Source organism: Carassius gibelio, chromosome A8 (genome assembly GCF_023724105.1).
Source record: "Carassius gibelio isolate Cgi1373 ecotype wild population from Czech Republic chromosome A8, carGib1.2-hapl.c, whole genome shotgun sequence".
Lineage (NCBI taxonomy): Eukaryota > Metazoa > Chordata > Actinopteri > Cypriniformes > Cyprinidae > Carassius > Carassius gibelio.
Window position 1 is genome coordinate 26,591,705 of NC_068378.1, and position 24,565 is coordinate 26,616,269.

At 35.9% G+C, this 24,565-nt stretch overlaps 2 protein-coding genes and 2 long non-coding RNA genes across 4 annotated transcripts; 1 reads left to right on the forward strand and 3 right to left on the reverse strand.

Moving 5' to 3' along the window:
- Positions 1-509: 509 nt before the first annotated feature.
- LOC128018077 (uncharacterized) lies at positions 510-4,554 on the reverse strand. Its single transcript, XR_008184721.1, has 3 exons — positions 4,304-4,554; positions 3,999-4,087; positions 510-916 (listed from the first exon to the last, which is right to left on the reverse strand). It is a non-coding gene; the product is annotated as an uncharacterized LOC128018077 (long non-coding RNA).
- A 3,026-nt stretch (positions 4,555-7,580) lies between these two features.
- LOC128018146 (uncharacterized) lies at positions 7,581-8,550 on the reverse strand. Its single transcript, XR_008184728.1, has 3 exons — positions 8,392-8,550; positions 8,136-8,224; positions 7,581-7,822 (listed from the first exon to the last, which is right to left on the reverse strand). It is a non-coding gene; the product is annotated as an uncharacterized LOC128018146 (long non-coding RNA).
- A 1,596-nt stretch (positions 8,551-10,146) lies between these two features.
- LOC128019164 (integumentary mucin A.1-like) lies at positions 10,147-11,114 on the reverse strand. Its single transcript, XM_052605217.1, has 3 exons — positions 11,054-11,114; positions 10,418-10,900; positions 10,147-10,316 (listed from the first exon to the last, which is right to left on the reverse strand). The coding sequence occupies exons 1-3, from the start codon at positions 11,112-11,114 to the stop codon at positions 10,147-10,149; spliced, it is 714 nt and encodes a 237-aa protein (XP_052461177.1).
- Positions 11,115-13,235: 2,121 nt separating this feature from the next.
- si:dkeyp-117b11.1 (B-cell linker protein) lies at positions 13,236-23,564 on the forward strand. The gene is made up of 19 exons (XM_052605015.1): positions 13,236-13,473; positions 14,871-14,902; positions 14,985-15,019; positions 16,258-16,295; positions 16,529-16,622; positions 17,083-17,177; positions 17,283-17,334; positions 17,873-17,965; positions 18,064-18,092; positions 18,200-18,230; positions 18,323-18,398; positions 19,652-19,682; positions 19,758-19,791; positions 19,881-19,986; positions 20,991-21,022; positions 21,172-21,203; positions 21,301-21,384; positions 22,502-22,660; positions 23,195-23,564. Exons 1-19 carry the CDS (start codon positions 13,471-13,473, stop codon positions 23,309-23,311), a joined length of 1,173 nt encoding a protein of 390 aa, XP_052460975.1. The 5' UTR covers positions 13,236-13,470; the 3' UTR covers positions 23,312-23,564.
- Positions 23,565-24,565: the final 1,001 nt, after the last annotated feature.

The window sequence follows — 24,565 nt, forward strand, 5'->3', positions numbered from 1 at the left end:
TAGCTGAAACTTCAAAGCCAATAAAGATACTAAATGATTAGAAATCGTTTATTAACATTTACAAATGATCAATAGTTTCAGCTTTAGAATGGCTTCTGCAAAAACATATAAAAATGATTAGTAAAGATGTGTGAATAGAGTACATTCAGGTCTTTCAGGGCACTTTTTGCCATTGAGGTAACTGCACGTAACGGTATTAATGATTAGCAAAAATTCACAAATGAATAGTTTCCGCATTAGATTGGGTACTGAAAAAAACATGAACAACAGAAGATTTATTACACAGCAAGACCAACAAATAAAGATCATAAGAACTGAAAATTATTGTTATGTTTAGAAAGTTCATAAGTAAACGTTAAAAAATATGATCTTGCTGGCCTTCAGGGACTCCGAATTGTGATGCATTTCATCTTCATTTAGTGTACACCATTGTTTATGCAATAAAGAGCAGATTGTCTCGATACCAAGAAAGAAAAGGCTAGAGGATATACGTACATGCAATTTTTTTTTAGAGCGGAACTAATACCAAGAGAGATTTTTAACTGGGCATAAGAACATACATACAACACATGCATAGATCATATACATTTTATAACAGCTTAATTATGTTCTAAATAAAGAAATGTCGTGTAATGTATATGCAAATGTCAAAAGACTAAAAGGGACTCTAAGGCATCAACGATCATTAATGATCCTATGCAGATGCAACACAAATGCAATGTTTTTGTTGAACTGTCACATCATGATCAGATCTCATATTAAAATAGTAAAAGTTCTGCATCAATGAGGATTTATTCATGTCAGTTCCTCTCAGCTGATTTCAGTCACATGGAGATAAAGGCTTAATCCTCGTGACATCAAAAGAGTAGATGTCGGTATCATTCGCTCTTAGCAAACTCTCCACCAAAGCAGCAACCTGAGAAAAAAAGACAATATGAGATGAGAAAAACAGGTGCAGAAGTTTTCTCAGTTCACACACCATAATGCATCAAGATTAGAATAATTAAGAGAGTAATACTACATATATTATGGTATATTTCATATACTTTGGATCTTTCCTTTGTTATAACAAAGTCGTGGGAAGTCATGGCCTAATGGTTAGAGAGTCGGACTCCCAATCGAAACGTTGTGAGTTCGAGTCCTGGGCCGGCAGGAATTGTGGGTGGGGGGAGTGCATGAACAGCTCTCTCTCCACCTTCAATACCACGACTTAGGTGCCCTTGAGCAAGGCATCGAACCCCCAACTGCTCCATAAATGGCTGCCCACTGCTCTGGGTGTGTGTTCACAGTGTGTGTGTGTGTGTGTGTTCACTGCTCTGTGTGTGTGCATTTCGGATGGGTTAAATGCAGAGCACAAATTCTGAGTATGGGTCACCATACTTGGCTGAATGTCACGTCACTTTCACTTTCACTTTAGTATATTAATGAACATATGTGACCCTGGAGCACAAAAGCATTCTTTAGTCTCTGGGGTACTGTATATTTGTAGGAATAGCCAAAAATACATTATATGGGTCAAATATATATATATATATATATATATATATATATATATATATATATATACAGTCTTGTTCAAAATAATAGCAGTACAATGTGACTAACCAGAATAATCAAGGTTTTTTGTATATTTTTTTATTGCTACGTGGCAAACAAGTTACCAGTAGGTTCAGTAGATTCTCAGAAAACAAATGAGACCCAGCATTCATGATATGCACGCTCTTAAGGCTGTGCAATTGGGCAATTAGTTGAATTAGTTGAAAGGGGTGTGTTCAAAAAAATAGCAGTGTGGCATTCAATCACTGAGGTCATCAATTTTGTGAAGAAACAGGTGTGAATCAGGTGGCCCCTATTTAAGGATGAAGCCAACACTTGTTGAACATGCATTTGAAAGCTGAGGAAAATGGGTCGTTCAAGACATTGTTCAGAAGAACAGCGTACTTTGATTAAAAAGTTGATTAGAGAGGGGAAAACCTATAAAGAGGTGCAAAAAATGATAGGCTGTTCAGCTAAAATGATCTCCAATGCCTTAAAATGGAGAGCAAAACCAGAGAGACGTGGAAGAAAACGGAAGACAACCATCAAAATGGATAGAAGAATAACCAGAATGGCAAAGGCTCAGCCAATGATCACCTCCAGGATGATCAAAGACAGTCTGGAGTTACCTGTAAGTACTGTGACAGTTAGAAGACGTCTGTGTGAAGCTAATCTATTTTCAAGAATCCCCCGCAAAGTCCCTCTGTTAAAAAAAAGGCATGTGCAGAAGAGGTTACAATTTGCCAAAGAACACATCAACTGGCCTAAAGAGAAATGGAGGAACATTTTGTGGACTGATGAGAGTAAAATTGTTCTTTTTGGGTCCAAGGGCCACAGGCAGTTTGTGAGACGACCCCCAAACTCTGAATTCAAGCCACAGTACACAGTGAAGACAGTGAAGCATGGAGGTGCAAGCATCATGATATGGGCATGTTTCTCCTACTATGGTGTTGGGCCTATTTATCGCATACCAGGGATCATGGATCAGTTTGCATATGTTAAAATACTTGAAGAGGTCATGTTGCCCTATGCTGAAGAGGACATGCCCTTGAAATGGTTGTTTCAACAAGACAATGACCCAAAAACACACTAGTAAACGGGCAAAGTCTTGGTTCCAAACCAACAAAATTAATGTTATGGAGTGGCCAGCCCAATCTCCAGACCTTAATCCAATTGAGAACTTGTGGGGTGATATCAAAAATGCTGTTTCTGAAGCAAAACCAAGAAATGTGAATGAATTGTGGAATGTTGTTAAAGAATCATGGAGTGGAATAACAGCTGAGAGGTGCCACAAGTTGGTTGACTCCATGCCACACAGATGTCAAGCAGTTTTAAAAAACTGTGGTCATACAACTAAATATTAGTTTAGTGATTCACAGGATTGCTAAATCCCAGAAAAAAAAATGTTTGTACAAAATAGTTTTGAGTTTGTACAGTCAAAGGTAGACACTGCTATTTTTTTGAACACACCCCTTTCAACTAATTGCCCAATTGCACAGCCTTAAGAGCGTGCATATCATGAATGCTGGGTCTTGTTTGTTTTCTGACAATCTACTGAACCTACTGGTAACTTGTTTGCCACGTAGCAATAAAAAATATACTAAAAACCTTGATTATTCTGGTTAGTCACATTGTACTGCTATTATTTTGAACAAGACTGTATATATATATATAAAAGTTAGGCCAAAAATCATTAAGAGTAGAATTATATAAAAATATTAAGTAGAGATCATGTTCCATGAAGATAAAATAAATTTCCTACTGTAAATATATCAAAACTTCATTATTGATTAGTAATATGCATTGCTAAGAACTTCATTTGAACAACTTTAAAGATGATTTTCTCAGTATTTTGATAATTTTTTGCACCCTCAGATTCCAGATTTCGATCCCAATAAAACATACTTAAATGGAAATATGATTTATTCCGCTTTCACATGATGTATAAAACTCTATTTTTTTTTAAATTCACACTTAAGAATGGTTTTGTGGTCCAGGGTCACATATATATTCATACAATTCTACTCAAGTGTGATATGTTTACATTCATAAAATAAAAATAAAAAATACTGTAAATGCTACTGCAGCTCTATTGTGTGATATAATGTAAACAATGTTAGCTAATTAACTTTTATGGTTTAGAAAAACAGGCAATAATGGAGGATTTCTAATAAGGCACTGAATAGAAACACTATAAAATTATTTTCAGCCAAAATTATCACTTTGGGGTCTAAAAGGGACTTTTAAACAGAAACACATGTTCATCTCAAATTTAGAACAACTGTGAGGCTGAAGCTACAAAAGCAGTTTCATTAATTTTGCTAGATATCAGTGCTTTTTTTAACTTGGTTAAAACACTGTGAGTTTTATAACTCTGTAGTTTCCCATCAACAGCTAAGTACATTTATCATGTAGTGGAAGTAAATGATCTGGAGTCAGACAGTCAGAAACGCTCCCCTCACCTGAAGCAGTGCAGCTCGACGCTCTTCTTCAGTGGACGACTCCTCGGCCAAAACCTCCACCTCCAGATTAGTGAGGATCGTCAGAACATCTGTGATATGCCCAAACAGTAAGGTCAAATACACTGCATTATGTACACACACACACACACACACACACACACACACACACACACACACACACACACAAACCTGTTGTCTTTGCTATCTAAGTGGACACATACAGTACTACAAGAAACTTAATTTACTTAAACTTCCAAAAAGATTAACTCCTGGCTAGATCCTTCACACATGCACTAGTAAATTACCTTTGGGTGGAGCTTTAGTGGAGGTGATGGGTAAAGGTGTGGGGATGGGTGAAGGTGTAGTGGAGCTGATCGGTGGAGCTGTAGTGGAGATTAAGGGTGGAGTTGTAGTGGAGATGAAGGGTGGAGCTGTAGTGGAGTCGAAGGTCGGAGCTGTAGTAGAGTTGATGAGTGGAGTTGTAGTGGAGATGACGGGTGGAGCTGTAGTGGAGTTGATGGGTGGAGCTGTAGTAGAGATTAAGGGTGGAGTTGCAGTGGAGATGACGGGTGGAGCTGTAGTAGAGTTGATGAGTGGAGTTGTAGTGGAGATGAAGGGTGGAGCTGTAGTAGAGATTAAGGGTGGAGTTGCAGTGGAGATGACGGGTGGAGCTGTAGTAGAGTTGATGAGTGGAGTTGTAGTGGAGATGACGAGTGGAGCTGTAGTAGAGTTGATGGGTGGAGCTGTAGTGGAGATGACGACTGGAGCTGTAGTTGGAGCATTGAAATCATTGGAGGAAGTGACAGATACTATGTATGTTATAGTATATAAGAGGACTTAAATCATTGATTTATCAATAATACAATAATACAATACTGATTACTCTGACACTGACTTGAATGAAACAATTAAATCAGGAACAGACTAAAACCATCTTCTCAATCTCTCAACATGCTTCAGCTCAAAGAGTGCTTCTCAATAAACAAAGCGTAAACACCTCTATATCTGTGTATGTGTGTTCTTACTACAGGTGCTGTCGTAGTCGGGACAGCAGTCGTTGAGCATTTTGCAGGACTCATCACAGAAACATCCTCTGAAACATTTGTAGTCTGTGGCACTGCAGCACATAGTCGGATCTGAACATGTTCCTATAGGAGCAGTGCAGATAACACATCATTCCTCAGTACACTCACTTATTCAAGCTTGCTAAAGACATTGACACACAGAAGGTGTTTGATGTTTCAGGTATTTGGATGAAATTTTAAATACTTAGTTTTATGAGAAGTAGGGTTATTACTTCTCATAAAGTAATGATCACAATATTCTTTTGCATAGATTGAACACTTTGTTGGCATCAGTGGAAGTGCATTAGCATGGTTTAAATCGTACTTATATGACCGCCATCAGTTCGTAGCAGTGAATGAAGATGTATCATATCGATCACAAGTGCAGTTTGTACCTTGAGTACCTCAAGGCTCAGTTCTAGGGCCGCTACTCTTCACGCTTTATATGTTACCCTTGGGAGATATCATCAGGAAACATGATGTTAGCTTTCACTGTTATGCTGATGATACTCAATTCTATATTTCTTCGGGGCCCGGTGAAACACACCAATTTGAAAAACTAATGGAATGCATAGTCAATATAAAAAACTGGATGAAGAGTAATTTCTTACTACTAAATTCTGAAAAAACAGAGGTGTTAATTTTAGGACCTAAAAACTCCGCTTGTAATAACCTAGAACACTGTCTAAGACTTGATGGTTGCTCTGTCAATTCTTCGTCATCAGTTAGGAACCTAGGTGTGCTACTTGATCGCAATCTTTCCTTAGAAACCACATTTCTAGCATTTGTAAAACTGCATTTTTCCATCTCAAAAATATATCTAAATTACGGCCTATGCTCTCAATGTCAAATGCAGAAATGTTAATCCATGTATTTATGTTTTCAAAAACGAGACATAACACATTCATTTGGGGAACAGCTTCTAACTTAATACAAAATAATATAAATAAAATATAGTAGAAATTACCTGTCAGTGGCAAGGTGTCTGGTTTTGTGTCGTTGGTGTTGTTATTGTCTGAAAATGGGACAGAGGTGCAAATAAGGAATATTATTACGTTTTCATAAATTAGAATGTAATTGATTTCAGCTCAGATGAATCAGTTTTCCTCATTCAGTTTGAATATTTCTGAATACCTGTGAGGCAGGTGGGTTTGAAATCACACTTGTCACTCCAGACTGTGTGGTTTCTGGGATGTCTGAGCAAGACATGGTTTAACACAACAAGAATAAGCAAATATTTCTGTGCATGGATGTTTTTTTACTACTGCAGTATTACATTTGGATATTCAGTATTTTGTCTCACATGTTGGTGGACTGTCTGTAGTTGTAGTGCTGGTAGTCAGTGGTGTAGGTGGTGTTGTAGTTGTAGTTGATTCTGGTGTAGGTAGCGTAGTAGTTGTAGTAGAAGTAGTTGGTGCTGGTGTAGGCGATACTGTGGTAGATTGAGCTGTGGAATGAAAGACAATCAGAGAATCTTGCGTAGCAATATTGGTTGTGCAGCAGTAGCATTTATTGATGTGGTTTCAGCCATACAATGAAACATAAATGATGTAGTAATTATTCCATGTTTCTGAAACCTCTGTAGCACTGAATGATCATTCCTGATGGTTCTTAAACTCTCTCAAAAGAAGTTAAAATCAAGGAAATCAGTGGATCTAATTTTGTGTTGAAAGCTTTATTCAAAGCTGACACAGATTAGAGTGCAGCTGATGTGGATGTTACCCGTGGTCAAGCAGCTGATGGTAGCGAGCAGACAGCTGATCAGAAGAACAGCGGGAGCCATCCTATAGATTCAGTGTGTGCCTGTGATCTTCTGACTTCAGCTTCTCTGTGGCTCCTTATTTAATGGTCTGGATCGTTTCCTGATAACCCATCATGTGTCTGTCCAGCCGCCTGATGGAACGCAATGCTGTCAGAGACAGATAACTACCAAAAGCATGAAGGAAATGCATTTTTTTTTATCAGATTATAGTTTTTTTTTTTAAACGTGTTTGTACATTCCTATTTGCATTTAGGAATGTTGGTAGATCATGTGGTCTTTCAGTATGTTCACACTGCCATCAACAGGTTGTGCTGTTCTGTCTCATGTCATCACACTCTGTTCCTCTGAAAGGCTTGATAGCAGTTCTTCTTTCTGGCACCTCTCCATTTGTGGTCAAATGCCTCTAAATCGAGAAAACTAAGTGCTTTAGGGAACCTTTTGCATACACTCTCTCTTTCTCTCTCTCTCTCTCTCTCACTCACTCACACACACACACACACACACACACAACTATACACAGTTCTTGGAGGTTTGCATCCAAACCTCACAGCATAGAGCTTCACGATGAACTGAACACCCCACACATTGTAGTAAAGTCCAATTATGTATATTTATTTCATGAATTGCATGGTAAACATTTAGGAATCCAGACATATTAAAACAAATATTCAGCATAGACAAGAATCTCCACCCAAAAAACAAACTCAAATCTCATAGTTTGCATCAATTATTAAAGTTTAAAAATCAAACGTTTCAATTAAATATATAAGCATTGTATGTATCAGTAATTGCAGTGTTTTTGTTGAACCATGACCATAAATAACCAGATCTCATATTAAAATAGTACAAATTAGTAGCGATGAGAGTTAATACACATCTGTTCCTCTTGGCTGATTTCTGTCTCAATCACACGGTGATAGTGACTCAATTCTTGTGACCTCAAAAGAGCTGATGTCATTATAATTCCCTCTTAAGTAATTCTCCACAAAAGTGGCGACCTGAGAAAAAAAGATGACAGGAAGTGAGAAAACCGCTGGTCCAGAAAAATGCACTTTTATGATTCAGAACAAAAAACAAGCCATAATGGATGATTTCGAATCAGGCACAGAATCTAATTCAGCCAATAGAATAACTTTAGGGCCTAAAAGAGACGTGACGCCCCATCTGTCTCGACTCTACAACGACTATGAGGCTGAAGTTTCAGGAATTTTGCTAGATGTTAATGTTTTGTTGTAAAGTTTGACTAATATTACATTTATCATGTAGTGCAGTTATGTGATCAGGAGTCAGACAGTCAGACTCTCCTCTCACCTGAAGCAGTGCAGCTCGACGCTCTTCTTCAGTGGACGACTCCTCGGCCAAAACCTCCACCTCCAGATTAGTGAGGATCGTCAGAACATCTGTGATATACCCAAACAGTAAGGTCAAATACACTGCATTATGTACACACACACACACGCATGCACACACACACACACACACGCACACAATCTAAATTGACACATACTTAAACTTCCAAAAAGATTAACTCCTGGCTAGATCCTTCACACATGCACTGGTAAATTACCTTTGGGTGGAGCTTTAGTGGAGGTGAAGGGTGGAGCTGTAGTGGAGTTGAAGGTCGGAGCTGTAGTGGAGTTGAAGGGTGGAGCTTTAGTGGAGGTGAAGGGTGGAGGTGTAGTGGAGTTGATGGGTGGAGTTGTAGAGGAGTTGAAGGGTGGAGGTGTAGTAGGGATGAAATCTATGGAGGAAGTGACAGATGCCATGTTTATTGTAGTATTTAAGAGGACTCAGGATTCATCTTGTAATAAATACAAGACTGATTACACTGAATTCAATCCATGAAACAATTAAATCAGCAACAGATTACTTTAAAAAACAATCTTCTCAATCTCTCAACATGCTTCAGCTCAAAGAGTGTCTGTATCTGTGTTTGTGTGTTCTTACTGCAGGTTCTGTTGAGGTCGGGACAGCAGTCGTTGAGCATTTTGCAGGACTCATCACAGAAACATCCTCTGAAACAGTTGTAGTTTGTGCCACTGCAGCACATAGTCGGATCTGAACATGTTCCTATTGGAGCAGTGCAGACATCAGTATACACCCACTAACATTATTCTAGCATTAAGTGTAAGTATTTTATAAAAATAAACTGGAACACCATCACTGAAACTGACAGGAGTTGCAATCATGCTTCTCATGACTTCTCTTTTGCTGATTTGTTTATTCAGAATATAGTAAAATAATGCATATATGTGTAACGGAGGCCAGTGAGTAGTGCTGTGCAGGTAAACCTCACTCCCGGATCTCAAGAGACGCACTAACGACAGACGCTAGTAGCTGTAGCCATTTAGCCTTCTTGTTAGTGCGTCCGCCTCCCATGCTGGAGACCCGGGTTTGAGCCCCGCTCGTAGTGAGGGCGAGGAGTGTCAGAGAGGACCCGGGAGAGAGGGGACACATTGGTGCGGTGACCCGGATGGGAGTGAGGTTTAGGGAGGTGAGTGTAACGGAGGCCAGTGAGTAGTGCTGTGCAGGTAAACCTCACTCCCTGATCTCATGAGACGCACTAGCGACAGATGCTAGTGGCTGTAGCTATTTAGCCTCCTTGTTAGTGCATCCGCCTCCCATGCTGGAGACCTGGGTTTGAGCCCCGCTCGGAGTGAGGGTGAGGAGTGTCAGAGAGGACCCGGGAGAGAGGGGTTACATTGGTGCAGTGACCAGGGTGGGAGTGAGGTTTAGGGGGGTGAAAGTAATGGAGGCCAGCGAGTAGGGCAGTGCAGGTAAACCTCACTCCCTGATCTCAAGAGACGGACTAACGACAGACGCTAGTGGCTGTAGCCATTTAGCCTCCTTGTAAGTGCATCCGCCTTCCATGCCGGAGCCCCGCTCGGAGCGAGTGCGAGGAGCGTCAGAGAGGACCCGGGAGAGAGGGGTTACATATGGACATGTTTTAAAAAAACATGTCTCATTTATTTTTTCATTCATCAGTGTGATGTCTCGCATCTTTAAATGCAAAAGCGTGTTCTGTGTGGATGTCCTCTGACATTATACAGAATAATTTAAAGAAATGGAAAACATACCTGTTAGTGGCAAAGTGTTGCTGCTGTTTGTGCTGTTTTTCACTATGAAAGGGGCAGAGGTGCAGATTTATTAAGATTTCTTATAGAAATGTTCAGTAAACATGCAGTATTTTATTGTTCTTTTAATCGCAGTGATGCTCTTTACTCTTTTATTATACACTCAACACATTCTGATTACTGAACATGCACTGTTCTTATATGAGGTTGTTTACATACAGTAAGTGACTGATTTCAGCACTGATTAATCAAATATGGGTTTTGTTTGAATATTTCTGAATACCTGTGAGGCAGGTGGGTTTAAAATCAGGGCAGCAGTCATGTAATCTCAGACAAGCAACATCACAAAAACAATTTTTACGATGACAGTTGCTATTCAGTCCAGAGCAGCACAGATCTGGACTCGCACAACTTCCATCTGTGAGAGGAAATTAAAAAAACATCAATTAATGTAATTTCACACCAAATAATACAGGATATGCCACAGTGAATTAATCACATGAACAAACAAATACTCACACAATGAAGCCTGAGGAGTTGTTGCATTTGTTGTAGTCGCATTAGGTAATGCGCTAGTTGCATTTGGCGCCATGTTGGTTGCGTTGGGCGGCGTGTTGGTTGCATTTGGCGGCGTGTTGGTTGCGTTGGGCGGCGTGTTGGTTGCATTTGGTGGTGTGTTGGTTGCGTTGGGCGGCGTGTTGGTTGCATTTGGTGGTGTGTTGGTTGCATTTGGTGGTGTGTTGGTTGCGTCATTGCGTTGTTGCGTTGGCGCCATGGTGTCTGTGTTGGTTGCCATGTTGGTTGCATTTGGCGGCGTGTTGGGCGGCGTGTTGGTTACACTGGGCACCGTGTTGGTTGAGTTGGGTGCCATGGTGGTGCTAGGTGATGTGGGCAAAATGGTAGTTGCACTAGTTGCGTCAGGCAATACATTAGTTGCATTGTCCGACATGTCAGTTGCATTAGGTGATGCAGGAACAGCATTAATTGATGTGGTAGTTTGACCTGTGGAATGAAATAAAAATATTTACAAACAGAGAATCTGAAGCATTTACATATCTCTCAATGAGATTCAAATAAGTGGAACTAATTCTCTAATGAAAACTGTATCTAAATCTGACATACATACTGTAACAGCGCAGCTGATGTGAATGTTACCTGTGGTTAAGCAGCTGATTGTGGCAAGCAGACAGCCGATGAGTAAAGCAGCAGGAGCCATCCTACAGATTCAGTGTGTGTCAGACCTCTGCAAGTGATCTTCTGAATTGTACCTTTTCATTTTTGTGTTCAAGACTGTTTCCAGAGTCCATCCCTCTACCGACACACACAGATGTCAGTAACTGATAAAACAAAAACATCTTTATGTGCATGACTGATCACAGATCTCTCAGTTTATCCTGAAATACTGGTTTATTGTATGATGCTATTAAAATATCCAATGTCTGGTGACGATTTCCAGGCTGTGACAGTGTGCAGGACTGCCTTTCTATTTCATTAGCAGTGTCCTCACACCTGCATCAGACTTATTTATACGTTACTATTTAAAATAACAAACCATATCCGAATAATACATAAGTACCTTATTTGATTTTCAAGTTCTTTTTTCAGGCCATGTAATCATGTACTCGCCCTCATGTTGTGCCAAACCTGTATGGATTGTTGACTGGAATATAAAAGGTACATTTAAGGATTTCCTGGTTGCTCTTTTTCAGATAATGAAAGTGTTGAGCTCTAACATGGGAGAAAAGCATTATAAAATAACTTGAAAATAGTACTTACAATGCAAATTTCTCTTCGCTATTCTACCAGCCCAAGTTTGTGGTAAAAATTAATTTAATACTGTTATTCATCATCAATGATGCATTAAATTGATTAAAAGTGATTAAGACATTTATAATGTTACAAAAGGTCTCTATTTCAAATAAATGCTGTTTTTTAACTATATGATCAAAATCCTGAATAAATGTATCAGAAATATGACACAGCACAGTTGTTTTCAGCATTGTTAATAAGTATCAAATCATCATATCAGAATGATTTCTGAAGATCATGTGAGTCTGAAGACTGGAGGAATGATGCTAAAAATACAGCTGTGCATCACAGAAATAAATTACACTTTAACAGAGATTCACATTGAAAACAGCTATTTTATATTGTAATAATATTTTACTATTTTTACTGTTTTTTTAAACCAATAAATACATCCGTGGTGAGCACTAGAAACTGCTTAATATTTTCATATTTCATAATTTGTATTTAATTTTCTCTTATTTTTTTTTATTTTTTTGCAGTCTAAAAAGAGTAAGCTAGACCTATTTACATTTCACTGCTTGTTGTATGTCGTATAAATTGTATGTGACAAATAAAATCTTGAATCTTGATTTCAAAATCAATAAATCTCTTATCAACCCTGAACTCTCAACTCAAACTGACCATTTCAGACAAAAATGGGATGCATAAATTTTTTTTGATATTATGTGAGTATGAATAAACATTTATGTCCATTTACTGTATGTACTTCAAATATGTAAGACTTAATAATTTAAGGGAGAGCGGGGTGAGTTGAACCAGGTTTTACTTTCCCCGTGCTTAAAGTGAGCACATGACAGTAACTGGTCCAAGTTAAATATCTATATACATTTCTGGATCTGGTGCATCCTACGGAATAATGGATCTAAAATTAACTTCTTTCAAAATATGTCTCTACAAAAAAAAGAAAAAAAAAAAAAAAGGTCTCTTGGCTCAACTTGCCCCCACTGTGGGGTAAATTGAGCCACATGGAAATAAATGGTGCTATTGATTATACTGAAGTAAAACTGAACACTTTTTTTAACCTCATATTACATAAGTAGATCCAAGGAAGATAAATTCATTAAAAATGACTTCTATGTGTGAGCCTTGTGATAACAGGGAATCTGAGCTGCTCACGTTGACTTAGTAAAATGTTGGAAAGAATTTTGATCAGATACGTTTTCAGACTACATGATAAAGCAAGGAAATATTTACAGTATGTATATAAGCAAACCATCTTGTTTTACTTGCTCCATCAAAATCAAACCCAACAATTCAATAGCTACAGTTTCATCAAGCACGATCCAAGAGAAACTGCTGGGTTCTGTGTTAAAATGTCTTGCCTTTACAAACTTTTAATGATTCATTCGTGTGTATGAATGACACATTACACTGCCCTCAACAGGTTGAGCTCAGAAAGGGTTTGGAGATGTTCACAGATGTCTTTTGTGCTGTTGTGTCTCATGTCATCAAACTCTGTTCCTCTGAAAGGCTCGCAGCAGTTCTTCTTTCTTCCACTTCGCCCTCTTTGGTCAGATGCCTCTAAACATCAGAGGAGCGAGAGAACAAAGTGCCTTAGTGAACTCCGAGCCGGTCCACGGTCTTTCTGTTATTAACAGGGATAATCAGCTACCAGCTTAATCATCCACCTGCTATGCAAATACTCAAACACACACACACACCTCCAGCACGCTACTTACTAGCCTCATATACAAAGTTCTGGGAGATTTGCATCCAAACCTCACAGCATAGAGCTTCCTGATGAACTGAACGCCTCATGCATCATGGTAAAGTACAATTATTTTGTATTTAGTTGAACGCTAGACATTCAGGAATACAGATGAAGATGAAATGAACATGTGATTGGTTTTTTGAGTAGGTTTAAGATGCTACAAACACTGTTTTATATGTAAACATCAATGTAATCATAATTTAGGGTGGCAACATCCAGATACTTGTGCTATGTATTACCTGGAATTGATATCAGATACTGTGTGTGTGTGTCATATTTTCTTTTTCAGAAAGGTTAGCTAACTTCTATTTTTACATTTTCTGCTTTTTGTACTTCAGCACGCTAGTGTTTCAGCTCCTCATTCGCAGTGAATAAAACGCCACATTGTTCTCTGTTTGATGAAACTGAAGCCCCTATCAGATAAAAACCGGAAAATGGCACTGTTTCTGCTTCCTCTTATCTAGTCATGCCAGTTACAACACTATTATGTTTAAACTGTGAACATACCGTACAATTACTTTTTATACTTTTGTTTTCAAGATGGCTCTTAATCTCTACTGATATCTATGCCTTCACCTTTGATCAAAACATTACTAAACCTGTTTGAATACCCATAAAGTACAACATTGCTTCTATCTGTCAAGTTTCAAGTCATCTGCTGTGTTTCTCCTCTGATGTATGTGTAGAAACAGAAGACAAGTAAAATATACTGTAAAAAAACGGCAGCTGTGGTTGCCAGAATTATACCGTAAAAATTACAGTAATAACGTTTTAGGTTTTTTGGTTTTATCTTAAACTTACAGTTTAATACCGCAATTAACTGATACAATGTTAATATACCAACTTATTGAAGTACTGAAATCTGTTTTTTACCTTTGCAATACACTGATATCCACCAAAAGCAGGTGGTGATGGGCAATAAACATTAATTTAACAACATTATATGTAACATACAACCCTAATAAACTTAACAGATAAGTTATATAAGATAAATATCAAATTCAAACACAATTTGAAATGCAATGCAGAGAATTCTGGGAACGTAAATTTTACAGGAAACTACCGTTAACCACATCACTGGTTTACTGTAGCATTTCCATTGTTTTTTACCGTTAAAATCACGGTAATTTTTTACAGTGATACAGTATTCATCTTTGTGTGTTTCTAACCAAGATAAGCAGATGTGTGATTGAGTTGTCTACGAATGAAATATTATTTATGTTTAAAATATTACACATTATACACTGTGTAGCATTTCTACACTCTCCATCCATTTAGCATCAATATATATATATATATATATATATATATATATATATATATATTTACATAATCTTTGAATATCCGGGAAGTGTTTAACAAACCGGCTAGCAAAGATCAATGCATATTATTCTTGTTTGACTTTCAGCCTGATAATTTTGGTCATGCACTGTATTGCTTCTTCATTTTTAGAGTTTCTTTGGGAAGTTGAAAACATCTGTACTGTAAGTACTAAAGTATTTTTTTAAAATCAAACATCACCTTGCATAACTGTCTAATTTACCTGTTTTTTTTTCTTTTCTACAGACATAGCGGACCACCAGCTCCACCCAGGAGAACAGGTGCTTTCATGACAAGACATACCTGTGTAAAAACAGAAAATAAAAACATCTATACAACAAAATATTTATGTACTTTCCCAGCAACATTTAGATTTTAGGTTAAAATAAAGGTATAAGGGGTCATTTGTGACATCTAATCGTTTTGGATTTGTTTTAATAATTCTTTCAAACACATTTAAAAAAAACTAATTTTAACATATTGCAGTTAACATATATTAAATATATTAATTATTATTAATTACATAGCTTATTTATTAAAGTATAATGCACATATAAGAATAATGCATGCTTGGCAGAACTATATACAAAAGCAAAAACAAGTTTAAACAGCTATGACAATCAACTACAAAAATATGAATAATTAAAACAATGGCTTCTAAACCATTGAATGTGGGTGGGACAGTACCCGCCCACTCTCAAGATCAAAGATATTAGACCCAAATTTATGTAAATGACTAAACTTGACACACATAATACTCCTCCTCCTTCACATCTGCTATCCAATGGCAAAAATACAGACACACATAAATGTGAGTATTAAGCATGAAATAATCGATGTATAATGTGTGCTTTTCCGCCCAAATTTAATTTGTTTATGAAGACTATGTCTCCTGATTTAAATGGCTTATTGCTTTTAATTTTTAACTTAATGCTTCTTATATTGGTTAGAATAGAGAGTGACTTTAATGTAGTAGCTACAGTTGCAGAATTATTTAAAAGCACAAGAAAATTAAAGAAAATTTAAAATTACACATTTAAAGCATAACCTGGAACAATTCATTGTTAATAACACACACGCACGCACGCACACACGCAATCACACATATATAATACTTTGCATTTTAAAATCAACATTTAAAAGTCAAAATGACACACTTAAATTTTTTGAATTGTAATTTTTCTGAACATTATCACCCGCTCTCGTGATTTTTGTGTTCACTCCCCCAAACATTTTAATATTGCATATAATTTTCGTGCATCAGGGAGCTGCTATCAATATGCAGATTATTTAAATCTCTGTTGAATGAGTGCTTACCGTTCACTTTCACTTTCAAATTCACGGTCATGCGCTCTGTGTAAAGGAAGATCAGATATTTGTCAATGAACTCAGTATCTGTTCAGCAGGAACTGATCTGTAGGGTTAATTTTGACATGTACGTTTATTTTTTAAATAAATGTATAAAAATAATTTTTTAATATTTCATGTGATCTCATTACAACTCTTCAATATTTTGCAGATAACAGCTCTGGATATGGCTGGCCAGAAGACGAATTTGTAAGTATTTAGCAAATATCACTTTTCTAAAAATAAAAAGACATCTTTCTCTTATATGGCTAATCTGAACTGGTAATTCATATACCATAAGGCCATCCTCTTTCAGTACAACTGTTTACTTCTCATGACGCAATTATTGACACATATGAGTTGTTAGATTTCATTATTTGAAATCTTTTAACACACCTGAACAATCCTGACAATTTTGTGTACATTAATCTGTACATTTCCAGGACGAGGAAGATGCTGATACATATGAAGCTCCTCCATGTGAACGTCCCACCATTAAAGTCCAACCTCGCCAAGTAGAGGAGAATGTTTACCTGGGTATCTATCTATCTATCTATCTATCTATCTATCTATCTATCTATCTATCTATCTATCTATCTATCATGATGGATAGTCATTGCATGTATCAGAATTAGGCTATCTATGTGCTCGTGCACAAGCAGCTCCATTGCATCTCTGTTTTTGCGCTTGCAAATTCCGCCATGTAAATAGCAAATCCGTCATGGAACGGGTGCATTTGGCTCTTAAAGGAATAGGATATGAGACTCTGATTGATTTATTGCACGTTATGCCCAAAAAACACCCATTACTCATTAAGGGAATAGGGACAACCCGTTTAGACCATGCGCCAGGGTGCGCAGACCATCTTCCCATCGTTAAACTAGCAAAAGAAGATTTGGCCATGCCCTGAGTGCACCTGTGCTGTGCGCTTTAGACCATGTGCTTAGATCGTTAAAATAGGGCCCATTAGTGTCTAAATTAGTGTTTCTTTTCTCAGGTTATCCAGATCGAACCCCAAACCCTGTTATTCCCAAAAGACAGGCAGCACCGCCACCACGACCAGCCAAGATCACCCCGACAGGGAAAAGCACGGTAAACATCTAAATTACAGCAAGATCTTTATTATAAGTTAACTGAACAAAGTAGTCATGTACTGTATAGCTTTAAGACTCAGTTGTGTGCTTCTTTTTCTTCTAGAAGCCAGAGCCGCCTCACGACGAGTTTTACATCGACCCCAATGACAGCAAACGTGAGTCTCTGAAACATGCAGATAAATTAAGAACAAAAAGACTTTTTTGGATACAAAATACAGTAAAAACAGTTAAATATTATTACATTTTAAATTAGTTGGTTTCTATGAGAATATCTGTTCAACTGTAATTTATTCCTGTGATGCTCCGCTGTATTTTCAGCATCATTCCTCCAGTCTTCAGTGTCACATGATCTTCAGAAATCATGAAAATATGATGATTTACTGCTCAAGAAATATTTCTGATTATTATCAATGTTGAAAACAGTTTTGCTGATTAATAGTTTTGTGGAAACCGTTATTTTTCAGGATTCACAGATGAATAGAAAGTTCAGAAGAACAGCATTTATTTCAAATACAGATCTTTTGTAACATTAAAAATATCTTTACTCTCACTTTTTGATCAATTTAATGCATCCGTGGTGACTAAATTAATTTAATCAGAAAAAGTCTTGCTGAGTTTTGCACGATAACATAATTCAGAGAAATCTGGATGGTCTGGTGTAAATTAAAACTCTTTAACTATAATTTTTTTTAGCGCCTGAGGTGATACGCAATGATAAACCTGGTAAAAAAGCCCCTCCTAAGAGACCCCCGATGAGACCCCCACCGGCCTCTCAGCAAGACGAAGGTCATTTTTAGACTATATTCATCAAACTATCACAGATATTAATACTGGATATTACAGTATTTCTGTATGTTTAGTTACTGTACTCTCTGACCTTCCAGATGTTTACTTGGACCCAAATGAAGGACAGGTGAGCATCAGTGAGCATTGAAAATAATGTAATAAATAAATATAATGCAGTCATTTTTGTCAGATATTATGATGATTTTAATATCACTTTATATTTGTTTCTGTCAGGAATATGATACTTATCTAGCTCCTGTAGCAGGTCAGCACTCCGTGTTTTTATTACTTAACATGATTTTGTATTGATAAGTTGACTTGAATCATGTCTGTCATTCTTTATTTGGTCTTTTACAGAACCTCCTGCACCCCGAAGCCCGGCCCGCATCCCTATGCCTCCCAAAACTCTAGGACGAGACCTTCCACCGCAAATGTATGTGTGTCTCTGGATGTCAAAATCAGGGTTTATAACATAAAATAAAACTAAAACTAAAACCATATTCAAAAAATAATAATAAATGCTACTCTGAATTAATATATATATATATATATATACACACAATTAATTGAAGTATTGTAAGATTATAATACTATTATATTTGAGTTTTGAGCAATTCATATAGCATTTGATGCTGATATGGCATGAAATTATAAATAAATAAAATTATAAATAATTAATAATCAGCTAAGATTAAAAAGATTTGTACTCAAAGTAAGTAAAAAAAAGTTTCTCCTTGGAAAATATTATTATTGTTATTATAATTTTTAATCAAATATCAATTTAAAAGATGGTACAGTATATAATTATTTGATTTGTTTATTTTATAGTTTCTTTGTAAAATATGATATTGTTAAATTATTGCATAGAATCCATTGAAGCATCGTTGATTGCCATATTTTTCATAATTTCTTTAAGTGACAAATTTTAATAAATAACTAAAATTAAAATGCAAATAATGGAAAATATTAAATTATAAAAATATTGAAACTATAATAGTATCGAAATGATACTGAAAATAACACTGGTCTAAATTGATTTATTACAGACTCCCGTTAAACGATAGTGTTTGATAATAGTTATTTTTCAATTGCTATTCCTAGAACTACCTTCCCTTATGAAACAAAAATATATTGCAGTATATTGGAAAATATAATGTAATATATTAGGCATATATTCTTATATATATATATATTTTTTTCCAATATATTGCAATACATTGAAAGGGGCGATCATTTGTATATTTTGCAATATATTATATAATATATGTATCATCAATATGTTATTAAATGTATTCAAATATATAAAATATTAGAAAATAAAAAGGGAAAATAATATATTACAATATATCACAAGATATTTTAAGAAATATATTGGTAAATATATTTTCCTTTTGTAAGGGTTTATGCATTTAGTAGCAATGTTTATCTAGAACAGTTGATTGTGCATTAAATATACAATTTATATTCATTAAAATGCATCATTTCTGTCCGCTAAGAATTGAACACATGAAGTTGGTGTTGCTAAAGTAGTTCAATGCATTCCTCAGATGCACATTAAAGAGCGACCCGAGTCAGATATCACAGAGAACTCAATGGGGATTTTTTTTTTTAAGGACAGTAAAAACCCTAAAATTGTATAAAACTGCAAAACCTAGTTTGGTGATACCGTTTCTCCTTGTCTTACAGAATGAAGCCTCCTGTTCCCAGAGCCAAATCTGTAAGTACTAGTTTGACGCATGCATGCTTTCATTACAGTGTTCTTCTCGCTTGATTCGTTTGTTGGTTTCCTCAGAGCTCGGTCCTGATCAGTGACACCGCGAACAAAGGTTAGGGAGTTTGTTTCTTGTGTTTAACTCATGTGTGATGATGCAGAGCCAGAGGTACAGCTTCATTTTCGTCTTCTCTGATGGTTTAGTTCTGCCGCCGGAAGTAAAACGCGCCACGTTTTCAGGCCAGCTGCCACCTGCACTAAACAACAAACCGGTTTCTCCCATCATCCTCCCCAAACAACCCAAGCCTAGGTGAGTCTTTACATCTTCAGAAACCAAAAACTAAAAGAAAATGTTAGAAATTTCAAGCCCGTTTTGGGTCTTTTAAGATTGCATCGTGACATTATTTTCGTGAAAATGTCTTCAACCTCACACTATTGTGTTTCTCAGTAATCGGCTGTAAAGAAGAAATTCAGTTTCCATTAATCTAATGTGAAAAAAAATTATATTTAAATTGTAAAGTATGCATTTGTTTCACGGCTTTTTATTCAAGTTTAATTTATTAAAAAAAAAAAAAATCGGACATTTGTATTAGTTCTCTTAATAACTATGTCGTTTTTATTTTAAAGGTAAAATTTTAATTAATTTAGCTTTAGTTATTTCAGTACTCAAATTAAAAGTTATTTTTTTACTTAATATTTTTATTTATTCATTCATTTTTGTAGTTAATGATATTAAGCCTGCATTTTTCATTACTGTCTTGCAGTTTTGTTCTTGTTTTTGCATTTATATAAGTTTAATATCTATATAGAAATGAATTAAGTGACTAATTAAGTAGTTATTTTGGTACATAAGTACTTAAACTAATAAAAATGCTGAAATTATTATTCATATTTATTTTATTTCAAGTAATAAGAATGTTTTTTTATGGTTTTAGTTAATGATAATAACTCTTGATTTTTTTTATTACTGTCTAATTACATTTCAGGTTTATTAAAATAAATAAATAAAGTTATTATTATTTGGTGCCAGTATCTGCTTAAATGTCATGAAAATAAAGTCACATTGCTTTCTTTATGCAAAATAGTTATTTCCATTACTTTTTTTGTGGTGAAATATAAGACAAGCAAATATTTGAAGCCTATTTTTAGGTACAGTAAAATTAATTGCCTCGAGATATTTTCATGCATATGTCTCCAACAAGAAAAAAGTTATTTATATATATATATATATATATATATATATATATTTTTTTTTTTTTTTAATTAATATAAAGACACGTTTGTCAAACTCACATGAATGTGTTGTGTTTCTAGTCCTCCTCCTCCTCCATCTCTGGACAGCACAGGTGAGCATGTTTATTATTTTCATTTATTTGCCATTCTCTCTAAAATCTTTTGATGTAAATGTAACTGTAACTGTTATCGTACGTCACATAAAAACAAAGATCAGAATTAGTCATCATTTCCAGATTCAATTCATGTTCTTTCCATACAGCACTGTCTTTTGGAGCAAAGCCAGTTGCTCAGGTAAACACTTCAGACACAATCAGTGATTTATATGATTGGTGACAAAGATGACGCTGTATTCAGTCACTGATTGGCTGATGGTTTTGATCACGATTAGGGGGCGGGGCTACAGGACAAAGAATGGTTTGCTGGAGTTTGTGAACGTAAGACTGCAGAGGAAACCGTGCTCAGGATGAACAAGGTGTGTCTGCGTTTGTGTGTGATTGACATTTTATTAAAATACTGTGTGTATATCATCTGTGTTCTGTTCAGTCGTATTGTCATGAAATATAAAAAATATAAACGATAAGATAAAATAAATATTTACATTTGATTTGAATACTTCATGTTTATCATCTAAATGACAATTCTGTTTTAAATCAGTGTTTTGAAATTAAGCAGTCAAATAAAAAACAAACGAAAAATAAAACAAAATTATTATTGAAATTATTTAAACTCTGCAAGTTAATCATCTAAATGGGAATAAAAATAAATAAATAAAAAAGGATGAAAATATATTATTAAATGACAAAATCGTGCTCGGGATTAACAAAGTGTTTTTGTATGATTTTTATTTTATTTAAATTCTGCATAAGTTTCCTCTGTATGGAGTTATTGTTCTCAAATTAAACAATTAAATAAAACAAAAATATAAAAAAATTATATATAAAATAAATATGTACATTTTATTGAATAATGTTGCATGTTTATCATCTAAATGGAAATGTTCTGTTGAGTTTTATTGTTCTAAAATTAAGCAATAAATTAACATATAAAATAAAATGAAATCTAAGATAAAATGATAAAAAATAAATCCAGGATAAACAAGATGTCCATCTGTTTATGTGCTATTTGTATTTTTTTGTATTAATTTTATTTATATTCTTCATAATTTTGGGAGTGTTCCTTTTTTACGTTCTGAAATTAAGCAATAAAATAATATCTACAAATAAAAGATGAAAATAAATTACAAAATAAAATGTATTATAATATATACAGTATATATCATTTAAATGTGGTATGTTTATCATCTAAATTGGAATGCTTAGTTGAGCCATTGTTCTGAAATTAAGAAAATAATAGCAATATAAATAAATAAATAATATAAAATCAAATATAAAATAAAAAAATAAATAAATGTATTTAAGTCCTGCATACTATACCCAATACGTGATTGTTCAGTCATATTGTTCTGAAATTAAGCAATAAATTTTTTCAAAGTAATATAAATTGCATAAAATAATCTATTTGCTTAATATCTGGAGCCGTTTTCACTATTTTTGCACAGAGAGTTGATTTGTGGTGTGTGTGTGTTGCAGGACGGCACGTTTCTGGTCAGATACAGCAGTTCTCAGAACGACCGTCAGCCCTTCACGCTGGTCGTGCTTTACCAGCAGACCGTCTACAACATCCCTGTGCGCTTCCTGGACGAGTCACAACAGTACGCGCTCGGAAAAGAGGGCAAGAAGACGGAAGAGGTAGAGGAGGAGAGGAAGACGCTCTCTGTGTTATATCTGTCTGTCTGCTTTCACTTCAAATTCACAGATTGATCGCAGTCACGCAGCTGTGCACGAGTTTACATTTACAGAATGCATTTTGCAGAGGCTTTTATCTAAAGCATTCGTTTTTTTGTCATTTGATGCATACCCTGTGAATCGAACCTATGACCGTAGTGCCATGCATAATGTTTAACTTAAAGCACTTTAAAAACACTCCAAGTATTTTCATTTTACTTGAAGTATCATTTAATTAATGGATGTTTCACATGATTATTTTGATAGGGATTGTCGAAGTGCTTGAGCTCAGTCTCATGTGACCACAAAACATCTTCCCTCATTACAGCTGGAGGATTTTATGCTTTTTGGTCCTGAAATACATTTTTAAATACCATAGGGATCTATTTTCTGTATGCATATGTTATCAAATGATCAAAAGTGAAAGTAAAACTGCAGCATGACAGTAAATACTGCACATTGTGATAGTTGTGATGATGATCTGTGTGTGTTTTGCAGCTCTTCAGCAGTTTGCAGGAGATGATCTCTCATCACATGAAGAACCCTCTCCTCCTGATCGATCGTAAGAGTCAAGCTAAACACAGCACTCTCCTCTCAAACCCTGTTCGGCCCTAACGCTCCCGTTTCATCCTCCTTCCTCTGATACTGACCCCCATCACACAAACACTCACTCATACACTGCCGAAATTATTTATTACCGTATGTTTGTAATGCAGTCAGATATTCACAGTCTCGTGTTCGGTGCATTTCATGTTTGGGGATTTTTGAATCTATGTAGTGGTCATTCAGATAAACTCTTCTATATATAATGTTTACAGGAAAACATGTTGTCTCTGTGTAAAATAGTCAATAAATAAAGAAAAATCAACATGTGAGCTTTCTGACTTTTTTTTCCCCTGCACAAACTTTACAATCAAATTAAAACATTAAAGAATGAGAATAAAAAGATTCTTTCTCTTGTTTTGTTTCGTGCGTCATTGCTATTAAAGGGGGGGGGGGGGGGGGGTGAAATGCTATTTCATTCATACTGAGTTTTTTACACTGTTAAAGAGTTGGATTCCCATGCTAAACATGGACAAAGTTTCAAAAATTAAGTTGTACGTTTGAAGGAGTATTTCTGTTCCAAAAATACTCCTTCCGGTTTGTCACAAGTTTCGGAAAGTTTTTTTCGAGTATGGCTCTGTGTGACGTTAGATGGAGCGGAATTTCCTTATATGGGTCCTGAGGCACTTCTGCCGGAAGAGCGCGCGCTCCCGTATAACAGAGCACTGAGCAGCACAGACATTTCACTGATCAGAGCCAGAGCCCGAATTGTCACAAAAGAAGTGTGTTTTTGGTTGCGAGGGCAAGACGACCCTGCACAGATTACCAAAGAAAAAACAGCATTAATGGACCAGTGGATGGAGTTTATTTTTACAGAGCATCAACGGAGTTGTGCAAGTGTTTGTGTTTGTTCCCTGCATTTCGAAGATGCTTGTTTTACAAACAAGGCCCCGTTTGACGACGGATTTGCACATCGTTTATTTCTTATGGATGATGCAGTCCCAACGAAAAAGGGTCACGATCGTGTGTTGGAACCGCAGGCGGTGAGTAAAACTGCTTCAAATATCTCTGTGTTGTTAACTTAGCTATCGGCGCGTAAGCACATCAAGTAAACAACATGCGATGTTGTCATCAAACTGCACTTTCCACATGTACAGCTTAAAAAAAAAAAAAAAAAGACGACATAAAGTGGAACTTAGTCATTTTCCAAAACCGCTAAGCAAATATATACAGTTTCAGTACATACCACATAGAGACGTCGTTGCTGCTGCTGGTCTTGTTAAATTTCAGCCACTGGATCTGATTCTGGATCATATGTAAACGGCT